Raw genomic sequence first — 17893 nt, 5'->3', positions numbered from 1 at the left:
TCTGTCCCATGGGGGAAGGGAGGGTGAACAAGCCCAGGAGACCTCACACCATCCCTCAGCAGATGTTGGGTGACACGGGAGAACCCCTCATGGGGATTCAACTGGGTCCAGGCCCTGAAAGTGACATAACATGTGTGCCCTGCCTTAGGAAGACTGCATGTGGCAGGTGCCCTGTGAAAGTTACCCAGAGCCTGTTTGGTAGAAGTTCTCTGTGGCCCACGAGCTGGCCTGTGGTGCCCATGGTGGGGTCCAGACTCCTCCTCTGGTGGCCTGGCAAGCAGGTGACCTTCCAGCCAGGTCCCACGGCTTGTCGGATAAGGAGGGAATGGAGCCCAAGGGTCAGGCCTCAGGCAGGGCAGGCCACCCTCTCTAGGCCCTGCTGAGACAGCCAGTGGGTCCCTTGTCCTCTCTTCTGCCCAGATTTCCAGCTGGGATCACTCAGCCCAAAGGCCCCGTGCCTCAGTTTACCCCTGGGTAAAATGGAGATGATGTGTCCAGCACAGAGTGTCGAGATGCTGAGAAGGAGGGTGTTTAGAGCCTGGCTACATAAAGGGCTTCCTTGAACAGGTGAAGCCTGTTTCTCAGGCCTGTGAGGAGGGTCAGGAAAAGCACACAGGGAGGGAGGGCGGGGGCGGCCTGGCTGGCCGTGGGAAGCGTGGAAGGGACTTTTAGAATTAGAGAAGCAGCTGACAAAAGAAGGGAAGTCTTTCTCTGCTTGCTTCCACTGCAAGAAGGCTGAGGCCAGTTCTGCTGGTGAAATCATGTCCTCCTGCCCCCACGGTCCACTCAGCAAGCCCATGGGCCTCATCCTGGGGACGGGGTGGGCAGCGCCTCCGAGGGCGTGAGCCCTGTGTGTCACAGGAGCTCCCAGCCCCATCTCTCCCCGTCCTGGCAGTTCCCTTCATTAGGGACGGTCTCAGGGACTGTGTGAGGGGGCTTCATTGCTGCTCTCAGCCTTCATTTACCCCCGTCCAAGGAAGGTTCTGGAAAAGCCAGGGTTCTCACCTCTATGGAGGGACTCACCAGAGGAGCTTTATGAAAATACAGCCTCCTGGGGCTCCCCGACCCCAGGGTTTCTGCACTCAGAAGTCGAGGCCCACAGACTCTGCCGTGCAGCCAGGTGGAAGCATCGGGTAGAGCGGAGGCTCCGTGGACTCAGCAGGACTGGAGTTCCAGCTGTGGACCCGCCACTGCAGAGTCACATGGCCTGGGGACAAGACTTCAGGAAGGGTGTGGTCCCTGCACCAAGGGAGCAGGCCACCACGGGAAGGGCCCAGTCAGGCCTTGGTTCTGCCTGGGGACTGCAGGGGAGCCCCTGCCTGGCATGAGGGGCACAGAGGACAAGCTGGGGGCCCTGCTGCTGGGGCTGGGGGCCGAGGGCGTGTGACCAGCACCACATCCTTCCTTGTCCTCTCCAAGAGCCGAATCTGGGCACGTGGCTGGGCAGAGACTCTGGCCACCCTTTCCTCTCCCTGAAAGAGCCTGTGCTGGTCCTGGGCAGCCCCTTCCCCTGGAATGAGAGAGAGAGTCTGGGAGACACTCAGAGAACCAGGGGAGAAGGGGAGAGATAAAGAGACTGAATGAGGTGGGGGGAAGGGCATGAAGGAAGGAGAGAGAGAGACTGAGACAGAGAGACAGAGACTGAGAGAGACAGAGAGAGAGAGAGAGACTGAGAGAGACAGAGAGACACTGACTCCACAGGAGACACTGAGGGCGCTGGCAGGACAGGGAGTCCAGGTGGGAGAGGGGAGGCCCCTGCCAGTCAAGGTCAGGACCAGGCCCCTTGGCAGAAAGATGGGGGTTGGGGCCCTGGGGACAGGGCTGTCATGGCACTGACTAGAAAGGAGGTGCTTTCGCAATATAGGAAAAGAAGAAGCCAGATTGATAAAGGAAGTCCTGGTCACCCTGGAGGAGGGCAGGTTTGGGGGCAGCTCTCACCTCCCTCGGTGCCCTGAAGGAGCCTGGTCCCGGCTCTCTGGCTGTGCTGTACCTGCGACTCCCAGGAACCCTGTCCATGGGGACCCCACTGCTGCCTTGAGGACTCTCCTTGTCTTCTCATCCCCTGGAGGAGAGCAGGGCCATGGGTTGGCCTCTGCTGCTGCACCTGCTGCTGCTGCTGCTGCCGCCAGCGTTTCTGCAAGCTGGTGAGTGCCCAGGAGCAGCCTGGCAGGGGCTCTGCCCAAACCACAGGAGGGGCAGTGCCGGGGCATCTGGAGGAGGAGAGTGTTGGAGAAGCCGGCCAGGCCTGCCGGCCGCCAAAACAGGAGTTGGTCCTGTAGGTGTGGGTCCACCCCAAACCTTCACCCTCTCTCTTCCCCCCTGCCTGAAGCGTGGGAGACCCAGGCCAGAGGGTCAGTCCTACCATGTGCCACATGACTGCCTCTGGGGGAAGGTGCAGGAAGGTCTGGGGTTACCCTCTTTGTCTCCTACTGTGGCTTCAATGTCTCCCCCACAGGCACACACCTCTCTCCGCCCCCCCCACCTTCTCCCTCCTTCCTCTAGGTGGCTCAGCAGGATCCAATCATCGCTTTCACTATGGGGTCATCCAACCTGAACACCTCGCAGCCCCCATCAGAGGCTCCATCCAAATCCCCTTCTCCTTCTATTACTCCTGGGTCTTAGCCAAAGTTCCCAATGTGAGTATATCCTGGAGACGGGGACACTACCACGGGGAGTTCATCTACAACACAACCCGGTCTTTCATCCATAAGAATTACACGAACAGGCTCTTCCTGAACTGGACAGAGGATCAGAAGTCCGGCTCCCTCAGGATCTTGAACCTGAGGGAAGGGGACCAGTCTGAGTACTTCTGCCGAGTCCATCTGACCACGCAGGACGCAGGCAGGCAGGAGTGGCAGTCCATCAAGGGGACCAAACTCACCATCACCCTCGGTGAGTCCAGTCCCTGGCACCGGCCTTGTCCAGCACAATGAGGCTTTTGGTGACCACTGGTGGCCTCAAATTTAAGCTGGGTCCTCTGAATTCTAAGCCTGTAGCATTTCACCTTACCACTGCCCTCCCTGTACGAGCTTCTGAGAGGGGCTTCCCCACACCTTATATTCCCCAACCTAGAAACAAGATGCCACAGGTTCACCCAGATGCCCCCCAGTCTCCAGGGGACAGCCTGCTTATTTCTCCTCTCTCCCCAGCTGGCAGGACAACCCAGAGCCCCACCACCGAGGTCACCGCAACCACCACAGTCGGGGCCAGGGTCACAGAGGGCAAACAGTCCCTGAGTCTGGAGACTGCAGTCCGGGTGGTAGTGGCCACTGCTGTGCTCAAAACTGTCATTCTGGGACTGATGGTCTTTCTCAGGTGGAAGAGAAGGAAAGGTAAGTGACCCAGGACCCACCCTCTCCCCAAGCTTCCCAACTGGGGGTTTCTCAGAACCCACCTGCCGAGGAATCCCAAAGGTGCTTCTTACAAATGCAGATCACTCCTGGGCTCCCGTCAACCCACCAAGTCACACTCTGAGGTCTGGTCTTGGGAATGTGCATCTTGCACAGGCTCCTCAAGTGGGGATTGTGCAGGAAGAAGTTTGAGAGCCACCCATCCCTCCCCACACCGTCTGATCACTTCCCAGTTCTTCTCTTGACTCAGTCATCTCTCATCAATCCTCACCTTGTGGTTCCCAGGGAGGGGAGGGCCTGCTCTGGGAAAAGTCCAGAGAGAACAGAAGGGGTCGGAAGTTGGCTCAGCTCAGCAAGCATTGGCCAACTGCCCACTTGCCAGGGCCTGGCTTGAAATCAGAGACACGAAATAGATAAAACAGACTCTGCTTTCAAGGAACTCAATTTTGGGGTGGGGTGGGGAGTGTCAGTTGCCTCAGGGGCTAACACCTTCAACAGGAAAGAGCTATGTGGCACTTACCAAGGTTGGGAGCAGGGAGAGGTGGTCTGGGAGGACTTCCCAGAGGAAGTGACATGAGCAAAAAGTCTCCAAGAATAAAAAGAATTAGCTAGGCAAGTGGTGAGGGTGGTGTACTGGTCAGACACTTTCCTTCTGGGTGGAGGAAACCATTCCAAGAAGTGTAGGAAGCTCAGTGCTGGTGGAGGTGGCAGGAGATGAGAGAAGAGAACCTTGGAAATCACTCCCAAGAGCCTCTCATGCCAGAGGCAACGTGAAGCAGCAAAGGGGCAGCCTCATCTCCCTGTCATAGATACACCAGGCTGTGGTGGAGGTTAAAACCTTTAAGGACTTGTGTTGGTTAGAAATTATGTTCAGCTGCTACCACCAGGGACCACAAGTAATTGCTGCTTAACTGACACAGAGTAGGGGTTTTTCCCCCTTGTACAAGGATCTGGGGCAGACAGCAGAGGCCTCAATTCTTAGGTGCTCAGGCTTCTACCTTTCTGATGCACTGTCCTTGATACTGGCCTCTGTCCTGAAGCTTGCCTCATGTTCCAAGATGGCTGCTAGGATCCAGCCATTATTTCTGGGTTCCTGGCAGGAAACAGGAGGAAGAGAGGGGAAAAAATACTATGCTTCAGCTGTTTGTCCCCCCTTTTAAAGAGCTTTGCTGAAAGTCCTAACCCACAACCCTACTTATATCTTATTGGCTAACATTTAGTCATATGTCCCACAGCCATCTGTAGCAGAGCACATTGCCACTCCAGATAAAATCAATTTTCTCTGCCTAGGTAACAAAATTGAGTGGATACTGGGTAAACAAATAGCATTCCCTGTCATAAGACATAGCCAGGATTGTCAGCTCAGTGTGGCAGAGAGACAGGAGATCACAGGAGGTCAAGGACTTAGTGAAAGAGCATGGATGGAAAGCAGAGGAGTCAGCAGGGAGCTTGGGTCACCTGGAAAAAAGGGAGTTATCAAGGGACAAGAGCTCAATGAAGTGAAAGAACAGGTGTAGTGGGGTCATGACAAAAGACAGCTGGAACACTTCCAAGTTTATTCTATGAGATTAGCATTACCCTGATATCAAAGCCAGATGAAGTCACTACAAGAAAAAAAAGAAAAACCCCACAGACCAATAAGCCTGGTGAATAGTGATGCAAAAATCCTCAACAAAGTACTAGCAAACTAAATTCAACAGCACATCCAAAGAGCTATAACCATGACCAAGTGGGATTTATTCCTGGAATGCAAGGATACATACAAAAATCAATCAATGAAATGCACCACATTAACAGAATGAAGAGAAAAATGAAAACCACATGATAATCCCAATTGATACAGAAAAAGCATGGGACAAGATTCAGCACCTTTCGTGATGAAAACACTCCATATGCCAGGAATAGAAGGAAAACTACCTCAACATAATACAGGCCATTTATTAGAAAGCCCACTGCTAACATCACTCAATGCTGAAAGACGGAAAACTTTTCCTCCAAGATATGAAACACAGCAAGGACACTCACTCTCACTACTTCAGCTCAACATGCTATTGGAAGTCTTAACTGGAGGAATCAGGCAAGAAAAAACAGTAATAAAAGGCATCTAAATTGGACAGGGGGGACATCAAATTTTCTGTTTGCAGGTGACATGATCTAATACGTAGAAAACCCTAAATATTCCACACACGGATACACAGAAAAAGCTGTTAGAACTACTGACCTCAGAAAAGTTGTAGGATATAAATCAACATTGAAAAATGAACTGAGTTTCTACACACTAAAAATAACCAATCTGAAAAGAAGTTCAGAAACTAATCACATTTATACTAGGATCAAAAAATAAATAAATATGTAGGAATAAACCTAACCAAGAAGGGAAAGACGTCTACACTGCAAACCACAAAACACTGCGGAAAGAAATTAAAGACACAAATAAATGGAAAGACTTCCTGTGTTCATGGATTAGAAGAATTAGTATTAACATTTTTAAGATGTCCACATTTCCCAAAAAGATCTACAGATTCAAGACAATTCCTATCAAAATCCTAACATGTTTTGCAGAAATAGAAAAAATGCATCCTAAAATTCAGATGGAGTTTCTTTTTTTTTTTTTTTTTTTTTTTTGAGACAGAGTCTCACTCTGTTGCCCAGGCTAGAGTGAGTGCCGTGGCGTCAGCCTAGCTCACAGCAACCTCAAACTCCTGAGCTCAAGCGATCCTCCTGTCTCAGCCTCCCGAGTAGCTGGGACTACAGGCATGTGCCACCATGCCCGGCTAATTTTTTCTATATATATTTTTAGCTGTTCATATAATTTCTTTCTATTTTTAGTAGAGATGGGGTCTCGCTCTTGCTCACGCTGGTCTCGAACTCCTGAGCTCAAACGATCCGCCCACCTCGGCCTCCCAGAGTGCTAGGATTACAGGCGTGAGCCACCGCGCCCGGCCTCTTTTTTCTTTTTTTTTGAGACAGAGTCTCACTCTGTTGCCCAGGCCAGAGTGCAGTGGTGTCAGCCTAGCTCATTGCAATCTCAAAATCCTGAGCTCAAGCAATCCTCCTGCTTCAGCCTCCCAAGTAGCTGGGATTAGAGGCGTGCACCACCACACCCCACCTTAAAAAAAATTAAATAAATGACAAGTGTTGGCAATAATATGGAGAAATTAGAACACTTGTGCACGTTGGTGGGCATTTAAAATGGTATGACCACTATGGAAAAAGTATGTCCTTTCCTCAAAATATTAAAAATGGATGTACCGGCCGAGCACAGTGGCTCACACCTGTAATCCTAGCACTCTGGGAGGCCGAGGAGGGAGCATTGCTTGAGCTCGGGAGTTTGACACCAGCCTGAGCAAGAGTGAGACCCTGTCTCTACTAAAAATAGAAAGAATTTAGCCAAACAATTAAAAATAGAAAATATTAGCTAAGCATGGTGGCGCATGCCTGTAGTCCCAGCTACCCGGGAGGCTGAGGCAGGAGGATCGCTTGAGCTCAGGAGTTTGAGGTTGGTGTGAGCTAGGCTGACGCCATGGCACTCTAGCTCTGGCAACAGAGTGAGACTCTGTCTCAAAAAACAAAAAAACAACAAAAAACAAATGGATGTACCATATGATTCAACAATCACACTTCTGGGTATATATTGAAAACAATTGAGAAAATGTCTGGAGGAGACAGTGGTCCACCCATGTTGATAAGAGCATTATTCACAATAGTCAACAGGTGAAAGCAACCCAAATGTCCATCAACAAATGAATGGATGATTTATGCATATGATGGAATATTATTCAGCCTTTAAAAGGAAGGAAATTCTGACACACGCTACCACAGGAATGAAACTTGAGGAAATTATGCTAAGTGAAACAACCAAACCATAGATAGACAAATGCTGCATGTTCCCACTTACATGAGGTTATCGAGAGTGGTCAAATTTGTAGAAGAAGAAGTAGAACGCTGGTTGCCAGGGGACGGAGAAATGGGGAGTTAGTATTAATATTTAATGCGTATAGAGTTTCAGTTGTGCAGGATGAAACAGTTCTGCAGAGCTATTTCACAGGAGTGTGAATATACTAAACACTACTGAACCACACACCTAGCCATGGAAAAAAACGGTGAATTCTAGGTGTTGATTTACCACAATTAAATAAACAAATAAAACCTGTTTAGGTTTCAAGACTGGAGAAAGTGTGTGAGCTGGAAGGAAATAAGGTTGCAGCATGAAAATGATACCAGCATTTAATATTTCCCAGTTCCCACTCCCAACATTTACAAAAGCAGCCCACGGTTGGCTGAGTGGGGTAGAAGTGGAGGTCCCTGGAGTTGAGGGGGACAAGCCAGTCCTGTGTTCTCAGGTCCCTGGGGATGCTGAGACCTCCCAGGATGATGCTGGGTGGTGGGGAGGATGTCTGGGAACCAGGGGGGATTCCAGGTGGATGTAGAGGGCAGAAGGCATGGGACACACAGCAGGGGTGTCAGTGGAGGAGGAGGAATGGCCCAGCAGTGGGAACGGAACTTAAATGGCTGCAAACACGGATTCCAACCATGAGGATGACAAGCTCCCAGAGCAGGAAGAACCACCACGCAGGAGGAAAGCACAAGAGGCTGTTTCTGAGAGGATGGTGCTGTGTGCTGTACCAAGAGGAGGGAAGGGGTGGGTGAGCGCTCCACAGTGGAGAGACCCAGGCTGGGAGAGGGGCAGGGAGTTCAAGGGGAGGAAGGGAAGCAAAGGGGCAAAGGGGCAAAGGGTCCCTATGAGGGGGCATCTCTGGATTTGCTGTTGGGGACAATACGGAGGACAGGTGTGGGGGCCTCAGGGTGGGGCTCAGGCCCTTCCCTGCATGTGTTTGGGGAGAGCTTATTAGGTCTGGTCCCTCTGAGGATGGTCTCAGCTTAGGGTGCAGCAAAGAAGGCGGGATAGAGAAATGCCATCGCTGTGCTGTCACACTGACATGCTATTGGTCCTTCTGCAGGTCAGCAGACTAAAGCCACAACCCCAGCCAGGTGAGTGTCCTCCTGAAGGGGGTGTCGGGGGTAGGAGTTGGCAGGGAGGGGCTGGTTTGGGAAACAGGAAGTGTCTTTCTAAGAACTGCACCCCCAGCCTGGCACAGCAGCTCTCACATCCTGGACTTACCCACCTGCGTCCTCCTTGGGCCTCCAGTGGGCCAGGCTCTCCACCTCCTCAGACTCCGGCCCCATAAAAGGAGAACAGTGGACTCCGGGTTCCAGCAGGAATGTTCAGAGCTTCTCTTTCCCAGAACGTCTCCCTGGAGTCTTTCTCCCAAGTCCTCTTCCCTTCTTTCATCCTGTTCCGAAGCTTTTCCTGCCCTGCATCTGCTCCCTCTCAGCCTGGAGAGCCTCCTGCCCGCACACACCAGTTTTCCACCCTTCCTCCATTTCTCTCTTCACTCTGTCCTTGTCCCCTGCTGAATGCACCAGGGGCCACAGGCTCCCTCTGCCTCCTCTTCCCCTCTGGCCTTCCTTGTGCAGAAGCAAAGTCCCAGCCTCTGCCCCTCTCCTCTCTGGGCCTTCCTCACTTCCCCTCATCCCTCTCTTCCTCTCCACCCTCTCTCCTTTCCTCAGGCCCTGGCTTGCTGCCATGCCTCCCCTGCTGGAAGGAAGCCTCACTCCCTGCCCCCCTCCCTGCCCAACTTTTGCCAGCTGTCCTTCCTCCTGGCCCTCCCAGGACACCTTCTCCTTCCAGGCACCAGGCCTGAGCACCTGCCCGGAGGCCCTGAAAGTCACTCAACTAGGTTCCTTCTCCCAGGTTTAGCCAAGGCCTTGTCAAGAGAGAGAGAACAGGGGCTGACCCTTCCTATTTCTCTGCTCTGTTCCTCTCCTATACAAGCAGCTTTCCTAGAATAATCCACCTTCAGTCAGCCCTGAGGGACCTCTGCTGGGCCACACCACAAATTGCCTCTCATTCCTCCCAGCAGCCTCCTCTGAGAGCCTGGAACCTTCATGTTCATCCTCAGCTTGTCAGGGCAGGTTGCTGAGCACCCCTCAAAGAGAACCAGCCCCTGAAACGTGCTTTAACCCTCTACTGCCCAGCACTAATAAAGTTCCCATCCTCTTGTTCCCATACAGGGGATCCTTTCAAAACACAGAGGAGAAATATGAGAATATTGTGAGTAAACATAAGTCCTTACCACCGTCATCCCCACCTCCCTCCCTTCGTTTCCTGCTTCCCCAAACGCCCCCTCCCTGGGCATGTGCCAGTATTTTCCTCCTACCCATTCCTCCCCCATCCCCCCACGTGGCCCTGGCTCTGCCCTGGCAGATAACCTCACTCCTGGAGCCCCCTGCCCATCTCTCTGCCCTGGCTGTCACAGCTGACCTCAGCACACCTTGATTTTTTTCCTAGGGCAATATGGAGAGCCCAAGCTGAACCCCAAGGTAAGCAGTCAGACTAGGGCCTGAAGGGATAAAGAGAGGTCTGGAGAAGGTGTGCTGGGAGGAGGAGGACTGTGGTATGGGCAGGGCACTCGGGTTGTAGGTTCCTGCTCAGACGGGGACAGCTCCGCCTCCACTGTCTAACCCCCTTCTCTTTTGGTTCTCACCGAAGATGACGGCATCATCAACGCTTTCTTTGCCCTGTGCTGTGGTTTCAATGTGTCAAGTCCAAAATTCATGTTGCAACTGAATCCCCATTGTAGTGGTATTAGGAGGTGGGGCCTTCACCCTCATTGCATTAGTGCCTTATAAAGGTCTGGGGGGAACTAGCTTAGGTTTTTTTTCCCCTCTGCTCTTCTGCCACGTGAAGACCCAGCAGCCCTGCCTCCCCTTCCGCCACGTGAGGACAAGTGCCAGACCCTGCTCAGGATGCAGCAACAAGGCACCGTGTGCCAGGGACACTATGCCCTCAGCAGACATTGATCTGCTGTCACCCGGACCTTAGACTGCCAGACCCCAGAACTGTGAGAAATAAATTTCTGTTTCTTAGAAATTACCCAGTCTTGGGTGTCATGTTATAGCAGCACACACAGACAGAGACACCCTCTCCAGCCTGACCTCACTGGTACCAACTTTCTGTCACCTTCCCAGTGGGAGCCCCTGGGAAGAGACCCTCTCCTCTGTCTTAAAGGCCTAACCAGTGGGACAACCCTCTTCACCTGAAGCAAGACTGAACGGTGACCTCCTCCCAGTAAGCTGTGCTTCCAAAGGGAAGGCTCACAGCTTCCAGCAACAACCCAGGCCAGACACGTAAGTCTCAGAGGTCAGCAGGTGTTGAAGGCCCCCAGGGAACTGAGAGACACACAGCCATCTTCTCCAATTCCCTCTTCACCTCCTGGCCTTTGCTCACAAAAATAAAAGTGCACCAGTGTGTATCTAAGGAGAAAACTGATAGGGCCTTCAACTTCTGTCTCTCCCACCCAAAAATGAACTCTAGTAGATAACTCCCACCCAAGATCCCTCCTCTAGCACTTTGTTCAGTGACTGCCTCTGGCCAGGGAACATAAATCCTCAAACGCTCGTTGCCAGCCCAGAACCAACGTCTGCCCCCCAGACCCAACCACACTCTTCCCTTAAGACAATAATTAGTTTGTATTGTGTTTAGTACCATACAAGCATCACCTGATTTAATACATAAACAATTGCATAACGTCATCTGAGGATGAAAATTAGAACCAGATGGTTAACATGTTTTCCCAACAACCTATTGGTACTAGTAAGCAGATGAGGCAGGATTTGAACCCAGATCTCCCCTTCTGGATGCTCTCTCAGGACTCAGGTCTCACGGCCTTGCACAGATTCCTATGCTGTGCATGCCTCCCAACACAAACGATGACATGCCACCACAGTGACACCCAGGACAGGGGAAAGAGACCAGAAGGAAACACATGGTTAGAGAGCAACTGAACCAACCAACCAGCGACCTGCTTTCTTAAGATATAAATGGCACAACTGTGACTTGAACCTGGGAGTCACTTAACCCCAACACTTAGCGATTTCTCAGGGACCCACTGGCAGGCTCTCCCCTCCGTGCTCCAGGGACGGCAGAACAGGAAGGAGGGCGAGAGCACACAACTACTCCTCATAGAATGCCACGGTGAGCTCCTCTTCGTCGTCTCTGTGCTGCGGCTCTCCTCTCTACTCTGGCTCTTTTCCAACATCTTCCACGAGTAGCTCAGGCCCCCTGGCACCATTCCGCCTTCTTTTTTCTCAGAGCTGGTAGCTGAGCCCTTGCTTTGGGGAATTTTAAATTTTTTCTGGGGACCTAAATGAAAAGATGACAAAGTCGAGAGTCCTATTAGGTCAGTCTGTCCTCACCTTTCACAAATCAAACTCCTAAATTCCTATTTCCAAGAAATCTCTGGAAAAGATGACCTTTCACAGTATGAAGAATCTGTGCTTTGGGCTCAGAAAGACTTGGATTCAAGCCGTGGGTCAGCTGTGAGCTCCACATGGGTCCTGAGCACATTTTAAACCCTTTGAGGCCAGGTGTGGTGGCTCACGCCTATAATCCTAGCACTCTGGGAGGCCGAGGCGGGAGGATTGCTCTAGGTCAGAAGTTCGAGACCAGCCTGAGCAAGAGCAAGACCCTTGTCTCTACTAAAAATAGAAAAAAATTATCTGGCCAACTAAAAATATACATAGAAAGAATTAGCCGGGCATGGTGGTACATGCCTGTAGTCCCAGCTACTCGGGAGGCTGAGGCAGTAGGATCGATTAAGCCGAGGAGTTTGAGGTTGCTGTGAGCTAGGCTGACGCCACGGCACTCACTCTAGCCTGGGCAACAGAGTGAGATTCTGTCTCAAAAAAAAAAAAAAAAAAAAAAAGGACCAAAGTAAGAACTAAAATTATAAAACTCTTAGAAGAAAGCATAGGGGTAAATTCTTATGACCTTAGATTTTGCCAATAGATTTTTAGATGTGACCAGAAGCACAAGGAACAAAAGGAAAGTAGTGTTTCCTCTGTATACATGTCTTTATATATTTATAATGGTTAATTTTTTAAAGAACATTAAAGCACTGAACGAATATTGAAAATGGAAAGCTAGGTATACTAAACCTCACAATGTAATATTTTAAGTTTAACTATTTTACTTATACCAAAAAGAAAATGTACGATAATTTTACCTTCCTGGCTTTAATCGAAGCAAATTCATCAACGATAGTTTCAAACTCTACTGAGTTTGCGGCACCCCCTGAAATCTTATGTCTGAAGCGATGGCCTCACAGTCCTCACCCTAATAATCCTGGTCCTTTATTTAAATACATTTCCTCATCTTCTAGCCTCCCTTGCAGACAGATGGAGGCCAGCCTTCTGATTTCTATTCAACACAGCGTGGGAAAGGAGTGATGTGTATTACCTTTAGAGGAAGTAGTGTAAAGCCTCTTATGCAAGCCTCCACACTCGGTTTCCTCATTTGCAAGGTAAAGGGAGAGGACTCAGAGGACTTCCAGGAGGGTGAAGTCGCAAGATGGAAGGAGCCTGGGTCTCTGAATCACCAGCTAGAGGAGAGATGCTCATGAGAGCCTTTGACACCCACACTGAAATGTTACGTGAACAAGGTCTGAACTTTCATTGTATTAAACCACTGGCTTTGGGGGTTGTTTCTTACAGCAGTAGTAAGATTTACTTTATCCCCTGCACCTCTGGTCCAAGAATGAAAAAATATAAAATACAATTTCTTTTGTTGATTTTAGACCCCTTTTCATCCCATCTACATTTTCCAGTCTACACTGTGGCTCTCTTCTCCTGTGGCAGGGCTTTTCAGCAATAAAGAGAACAAGAAGGTGCTGAGCAATTCTCTCTTTATATCTGCCACATATTTGCCAAGAGCTGATTCCTACTCCACAGTGCCTTTGTCCAGCCATGAAGCAGGGAGGGTCCCCATAGACACAGCTGGTGCTCACGGGTCCAGACGATCGTTAGCAAGCTTGAGAAAGGAAGACGTACAGAGGAAGGAGTGGGCAGGGTGTAGGATCACTGTGAGAGACAGCGTGGTGGCCCAAGGCTGCTACAAGTCTGCTGTTTCTTATGATCCCACAGGTTGACGGCTCAGTCCCACAAGACTGCCCCCCACTTCACTTGCCAGCCACAAGCACACCTGTGCTTCTGAACAAGAGGATATAAATCAGGGTTTCCAGGACCTCCTTCTTGGATTCAAATAATTAGCTAGGGTGGCTCACAGAACTCAGGAAAACACTTTACTTACATTTGTCCATTTCTTATAAAGGATCTCACAAAGGCTACCGATGAACACCCAGATGGAAGAAATGCACGGGGCGGGGTATGGGGGAAGGGCGCGGAGCTTGCAGGCTCTCTCCAGGTGCGCCACCCTCCAGGAACTTCCATGTGTTCAGCTACCCAGAAGCTCCCAAACCCAGTCCCTTTGGGGTTTTAGGGGCTTCAACATATGGGTATGATTAATTACATCAGTGGCCATTGGAGATTAACTCAATCTTCAGCCCCTCTCCCCTCCCTGGAATGGTGGTGGTGATGGAGGCTGAAAGTCCCACCCCTCTAATAAAGCCTTGGTCTTTCCTGATGACCAGTCCCCAACTTGAAGCTATCTAGGGATCTCCAGCCACCAGTCACTTCATTAGCATACAAAAGATGTTCCTATCACTCCAGAGAGTCTAAGGATTTTAGGAGCTTGTATGTCAGGAATCAGGGATGGAGTCCAGATATATAATTCATAATATCATAATCTGTATGGCAGGCATAGTACACAATGACGTGCTACTGCATGTGTCTTCCCAACTCTGCATTCAGTGACTTCTTATTAGCACTGCCCTTGTACTAGTCTCCTCAGAGGTATTTTGTCACGGTAGTCATGACAGTTATATTATAAACTGTCATAACAAAATACCATAGACTGGGTAGCTTAAACAAGAGTATTTTATGGCTGGGCACGGTGGCTCACGCCTGCAATCCTAGCACTCTGGGAGGCCAAGGCTGGTGGATCAATGGAGGTCAGGAGTTCGATACCAGCCTGAGCAAGAGCAAGACCCCGTCTCTACTAAAAAAATAGAAAGAAATTAATGGGCCAACTAAAAATATATATAGAAAGAATTAGCCGGGCATGGTGGTGCATGCCTGTACTCCCAGATACTCGGGAGGCTGAGGCAGGAGGATTGCTTGAGCCCAGGAGTTTGAGGCTGATGCCACGGCACTCCAGCCCAGGAAACAGAGTGAGACTCTGTCTGAAGAAAAAGAATATTTTATTTTCTCACAGTTTTGGAGTCTGGGAAGTCTGAGACCAACATGCTGGCAAGGTAGTTTTATTCCAAGGCCTCCTCCCTTGCCTTCTAGGTGGCTGCCATCTTGATGTTTACACAAGGCGTTTGCTCTGTGTGCACTCAGGGAGAGGGAAGGCTCTCTGGTGTCTCTTCGTATAAGGACACCAATCCTCTCAGACCAGGCAGGGCCCAACCCCTATAACCTCATTTGACCTTAATTATTTCCTTAGAGGCCTCGTCTCCAAATACAGCCACACGGAGGGTCAGGGCTTCAACATATGAATTTGGGGGAAACACACACAGTCTATCAACAGTAGTTAAATCAACATTGTGAGAGTATTTACACCCTGGAAATTGGCAAGTGCTACAAAGCAGGGCTCTTGTTCTGGAGAGCTGCCTGTTAAACACTTACCAGCACACCACTGCTCTGAGCGGAAGGGCAGAATGATCTCCTGTTTCCATATTTGTGTGACTGTCCTTTTTCTTCTCCCAACAGGGGAGCTCAGCGAGGGTCAGCCTTTACCTCCCCGTTCTCAGCCCTCTTCTCTCATCTCCTGGAAGCTCCATCAGCATTTCTCAGATTGAGCAGGGGCTGAAATGCAGCCTTGGGGCACGAAGATGCTGACAGGTGAGGAAGTCTCAGTCACCCGACAAATGAAACTTGTGAATGTGACAGAGGCAGAGACTACAGACAGCAGTCTCTGGAGTCAGATTGTTGGGGCAAATGACTTCACTCCTCTGAGCTTCAGTTTCCTCATCTAGAAAATGGGGATAACAACAGTACCTCCCTTAGAGGGTCCGAGTGAAGACAGAATGACTTACCACAAAAACAACACTGCAGACCACCTGGAAGGCTGCATGAACCATCATAACCTGATATCCCTCCTTTAAATAGAGTTCTCCAGACGTTCCATATACGTATTGTTCCTGAGCAAAAGGGGCTCGCTGCCCAATGTGCTAGAAGCCAATACTATGGCACTGGGTCATTACGAAAAGAAAAGCTTGATTGCAAGTCGACCAACAAGGACACAGGAGTCCAGCTCAAATCTGTCTCTCCATACTGGCTGTAACGCAGTACTTTTATTAGAAAAAGTTTAGGGGGTGGATTCTGGGATGAGTAGGTGAACGGTAGAAGGAAAGGGGAGGTCTGGAAAGTTCTCAGGCATCCACAGTTATCTCTTCATGTCTCCTCGTGGGTTGCATGTGCAGATTCGGGGGAGTCAGTATGAAACATGCAGTGGAAATTTGTGCTGTGACATCAGCAAGCTCCATCTGCTCAGATGCCAGTTGGCCATACTGGTTCCAACCAATTTCAGACAGTTTTGTTATCTTACAAGTGGAGGGAGTTTCAGCCTTTCAGGAAGCTGTTTCTTTTCTTATCTGCCATCCTGTAAGCTCAAGAATTTCTGTTAGTATCTGGTTTCTTTAACTCTTTGGGGCACGGTTTGAATCTGGTCAGCACTGATTACACTGCGTACAGTGCTGGGTGACAAGGACCCAAAGTTACATAAGCCAGTGCCTCAGTCCTCAAGCACCTCCCTGTGTAGAAGGAAGATAACACAGAAACAGGGGCCCCTGGCTGTTAAAGAGGCCCAGGGAACTGCTGGCTTATGTCACTGAATGGGGAAGTGGTCAGAGGCCGGGGCTCTAGGCCCAGACCTGAAGCCACAGTGGACATTTACCAGCCGTGTGAACTGAGGTGAGGCTCATAACCACACTCAGGACCTCAGTTTCTTCTTGTGTCAATTGAGGACCATGACAGACACTGCCTACCTCCTGGGGTTGTTGGGAGAGTTAAGGGCTGTTTTAAAAGGCCCCTGCAATGTATCAGGTATGCTAAGACACAGACATAGAAATGACTGTCATGAAAGAAGAAGTTTATACCCACAGATCCCTAGAAACAGGAGACACAGTGAGCCACAAGGGCCACTCCGGGAAGCACCAAGGTCAGTCAGGAGGCAGAGGGAACACAGGGAAGACGTGGGCAAGACCTTTTATTGTGTCTTCTGTGGGAAAGGCAAGGCAGCTTCAGCAGGTTTAGGATTGGCTCCTTTGAATAATGTTGGGGGATCTAGGGGTTAGGTGCTGTCCCTAGCTGTCTGGGACCTGGTGCAGGGTGATTAAGGCAGAGGAATGCTGCCTCCTGGAGGGTAAGAGCCAGAGGGAAGTGGCTCAGTGTATGGGCTCTGGATTAGACAGTCTGCATATGAAACACACATTCCTACACAAGTTATTGGCTATCTCTAAGAACTGGCTACCCTGGGAGGGGCAATCTCTCTCTGGTCATCGAGGTCCCTGATGCCAGAACATCAAGAATACGGAAAATAACAAAATACAGTTAATATAAGCGCAAAGCACGCAGCACCACAGCAAGTGGGAGATGTCACCTCCCTGTTTCAGTGTTAACTTTGTGGGGCCTGGCCTCTCTCTAATAATTTCCTGCAGCTGAGTCTTCCCTTCCTGACTACACTCTAATTCCTGCAGGCCTCACTCCATGGCTGCCTGCCACCGGGGGCAGCACTAATCCTCTCTGTGCCCCACCTCTGGAAGGGGACAAGAGGGAGTGAACTGATGACAGAGGAGGCAGACGGACAGTCCGTGGGGAAGGGCAGAGACTAAGACCTTGCTCCTCATCTCTCCTCCATCTCTCTCCTCCAGGGCTCCACTGTTGTCATCTCTCCAAGCCTCGTGTGGTCTTCCTCACCTCAGGAGCCACACTCACATGCCTCCTGCCTTTGTTTCCCCAAACTTCAGAAATTGCAGGCTTCATGAAACACCAATGAACAACCCTCTCTAGGAGGGCAATGGGAAGAGAGGGGAGGGGAGGCAGGTTAAGCTGTTTGTGGGGGCAGGATGGGGATGTGCAATCATTTGGGGAAGCACCCAGCTCACAAGTCAGATAGACCTGAGTATGATCCAAACTCTAGACCCCGCCAGCAGAGGGAAGTGGAATAAGTGAGGTGATCTCTCTGACCCTCAGCTTCTTCCTCTGTCATGTAGGAATAAAATTCCTTTATCTCACTGATTGCTGTGAAAACTAAAGGTGCTGTGCCAGGCAAGTCCTCGATCAATGTCAATCTCCTTGTCCTGGGGCAGTGGCCATGAAACTTCAGCAGATTTGGGATGGGGCCCAAAGGTTTGCATTTCTAACAAGTTCCAGGTGATACTGACACTGCTGGTCAACAGTGTGACACTTGTCTGTGGTATGACTAGGTCATATGATAGGTGTATGTTTACCTTTTTGAGGAATGGCCAGAGTAGTTGTAACACTTTACATTCTCACCAGTAGTATATGACAGTTCCGGTTGTTCCTCATGTTTGCCAACAGTCAGGATAGTCAGTCTTTATAATTCTCGCCACTTAATT

The 17893-nt window shown here is 50.2% G+C and overlaps 1 protein-coding gene across 1 annotated transcript; it reads left to right on the top strand.

Moving 5' to 3' along the window:
* The first annotated feature begins 1973 nt into the window (after positions 1-1973).
* LOC138394607 (paired immunoglobulin-like type 2 receptor beta) lies at positions 1974-11465 on the top strand. The gene is made up of 6 exons (XM_069486765.1): positions 1974-2144; positions 2503-2892; positions 8312-8342; positions 9426-9469; positions 9703-9734; positions 11331-11465. Exons 1-6 carry the CDS (start codon positions 2081-2083, stop codon positions 11463-11465), a joined length of 696 nt encoding a protein of 231 aa, XP_069342866.1. The 5' UTR covers positions 1974-2080.
* Positions 11466-17893: the final 6428 nt, after the last annotated feature.

The sequence above is a fragment of the Eulemur rufifrons genome, chromosome 14 (genome assembly GCF_041146395.1).
Source record: "Eulemur rufifrons isolate Redbay chromosome 14, OSU_ERuf_1, whole genome shotgun sequence".
In the NCBI taxonomy this organism is placed as follows: Eukaryota; Metazoa; Chordata; class Mammalia; order Primates; family Lemuridae; genus Eulemur; species Eulemur rufifrons.
Note: the sequence above shows the minus strand (reverse complement) of the source record. Positions and strands in the feature narration are given on the sequence as shown.

Bases quoted from the DNA above. Each gene is read 5' to 3' on its own strand.
- LOC138394607 (XM_069486765.1), top strand. From the start codon at position 2,081: ATGGGTTGGCCTCTGCTGCTGCACCTGCTGCTGCTGCTGCTGCCGCCA. The intron at 2,893-8,311 runs GTGAGTCCAGTC...GTCCTTCTGCAG, and splicing joins CAAACTCACCATCACCCTCG to GTCAGCAGACTAAAGCCACA. The intron at 8,343-9,425 runs GTGAGTGTCCTC...GTTCCCATACAG, and splicing joins AAAGCCACAACCCCAGCCAG to GGGATCCTTTCAAAACACAG.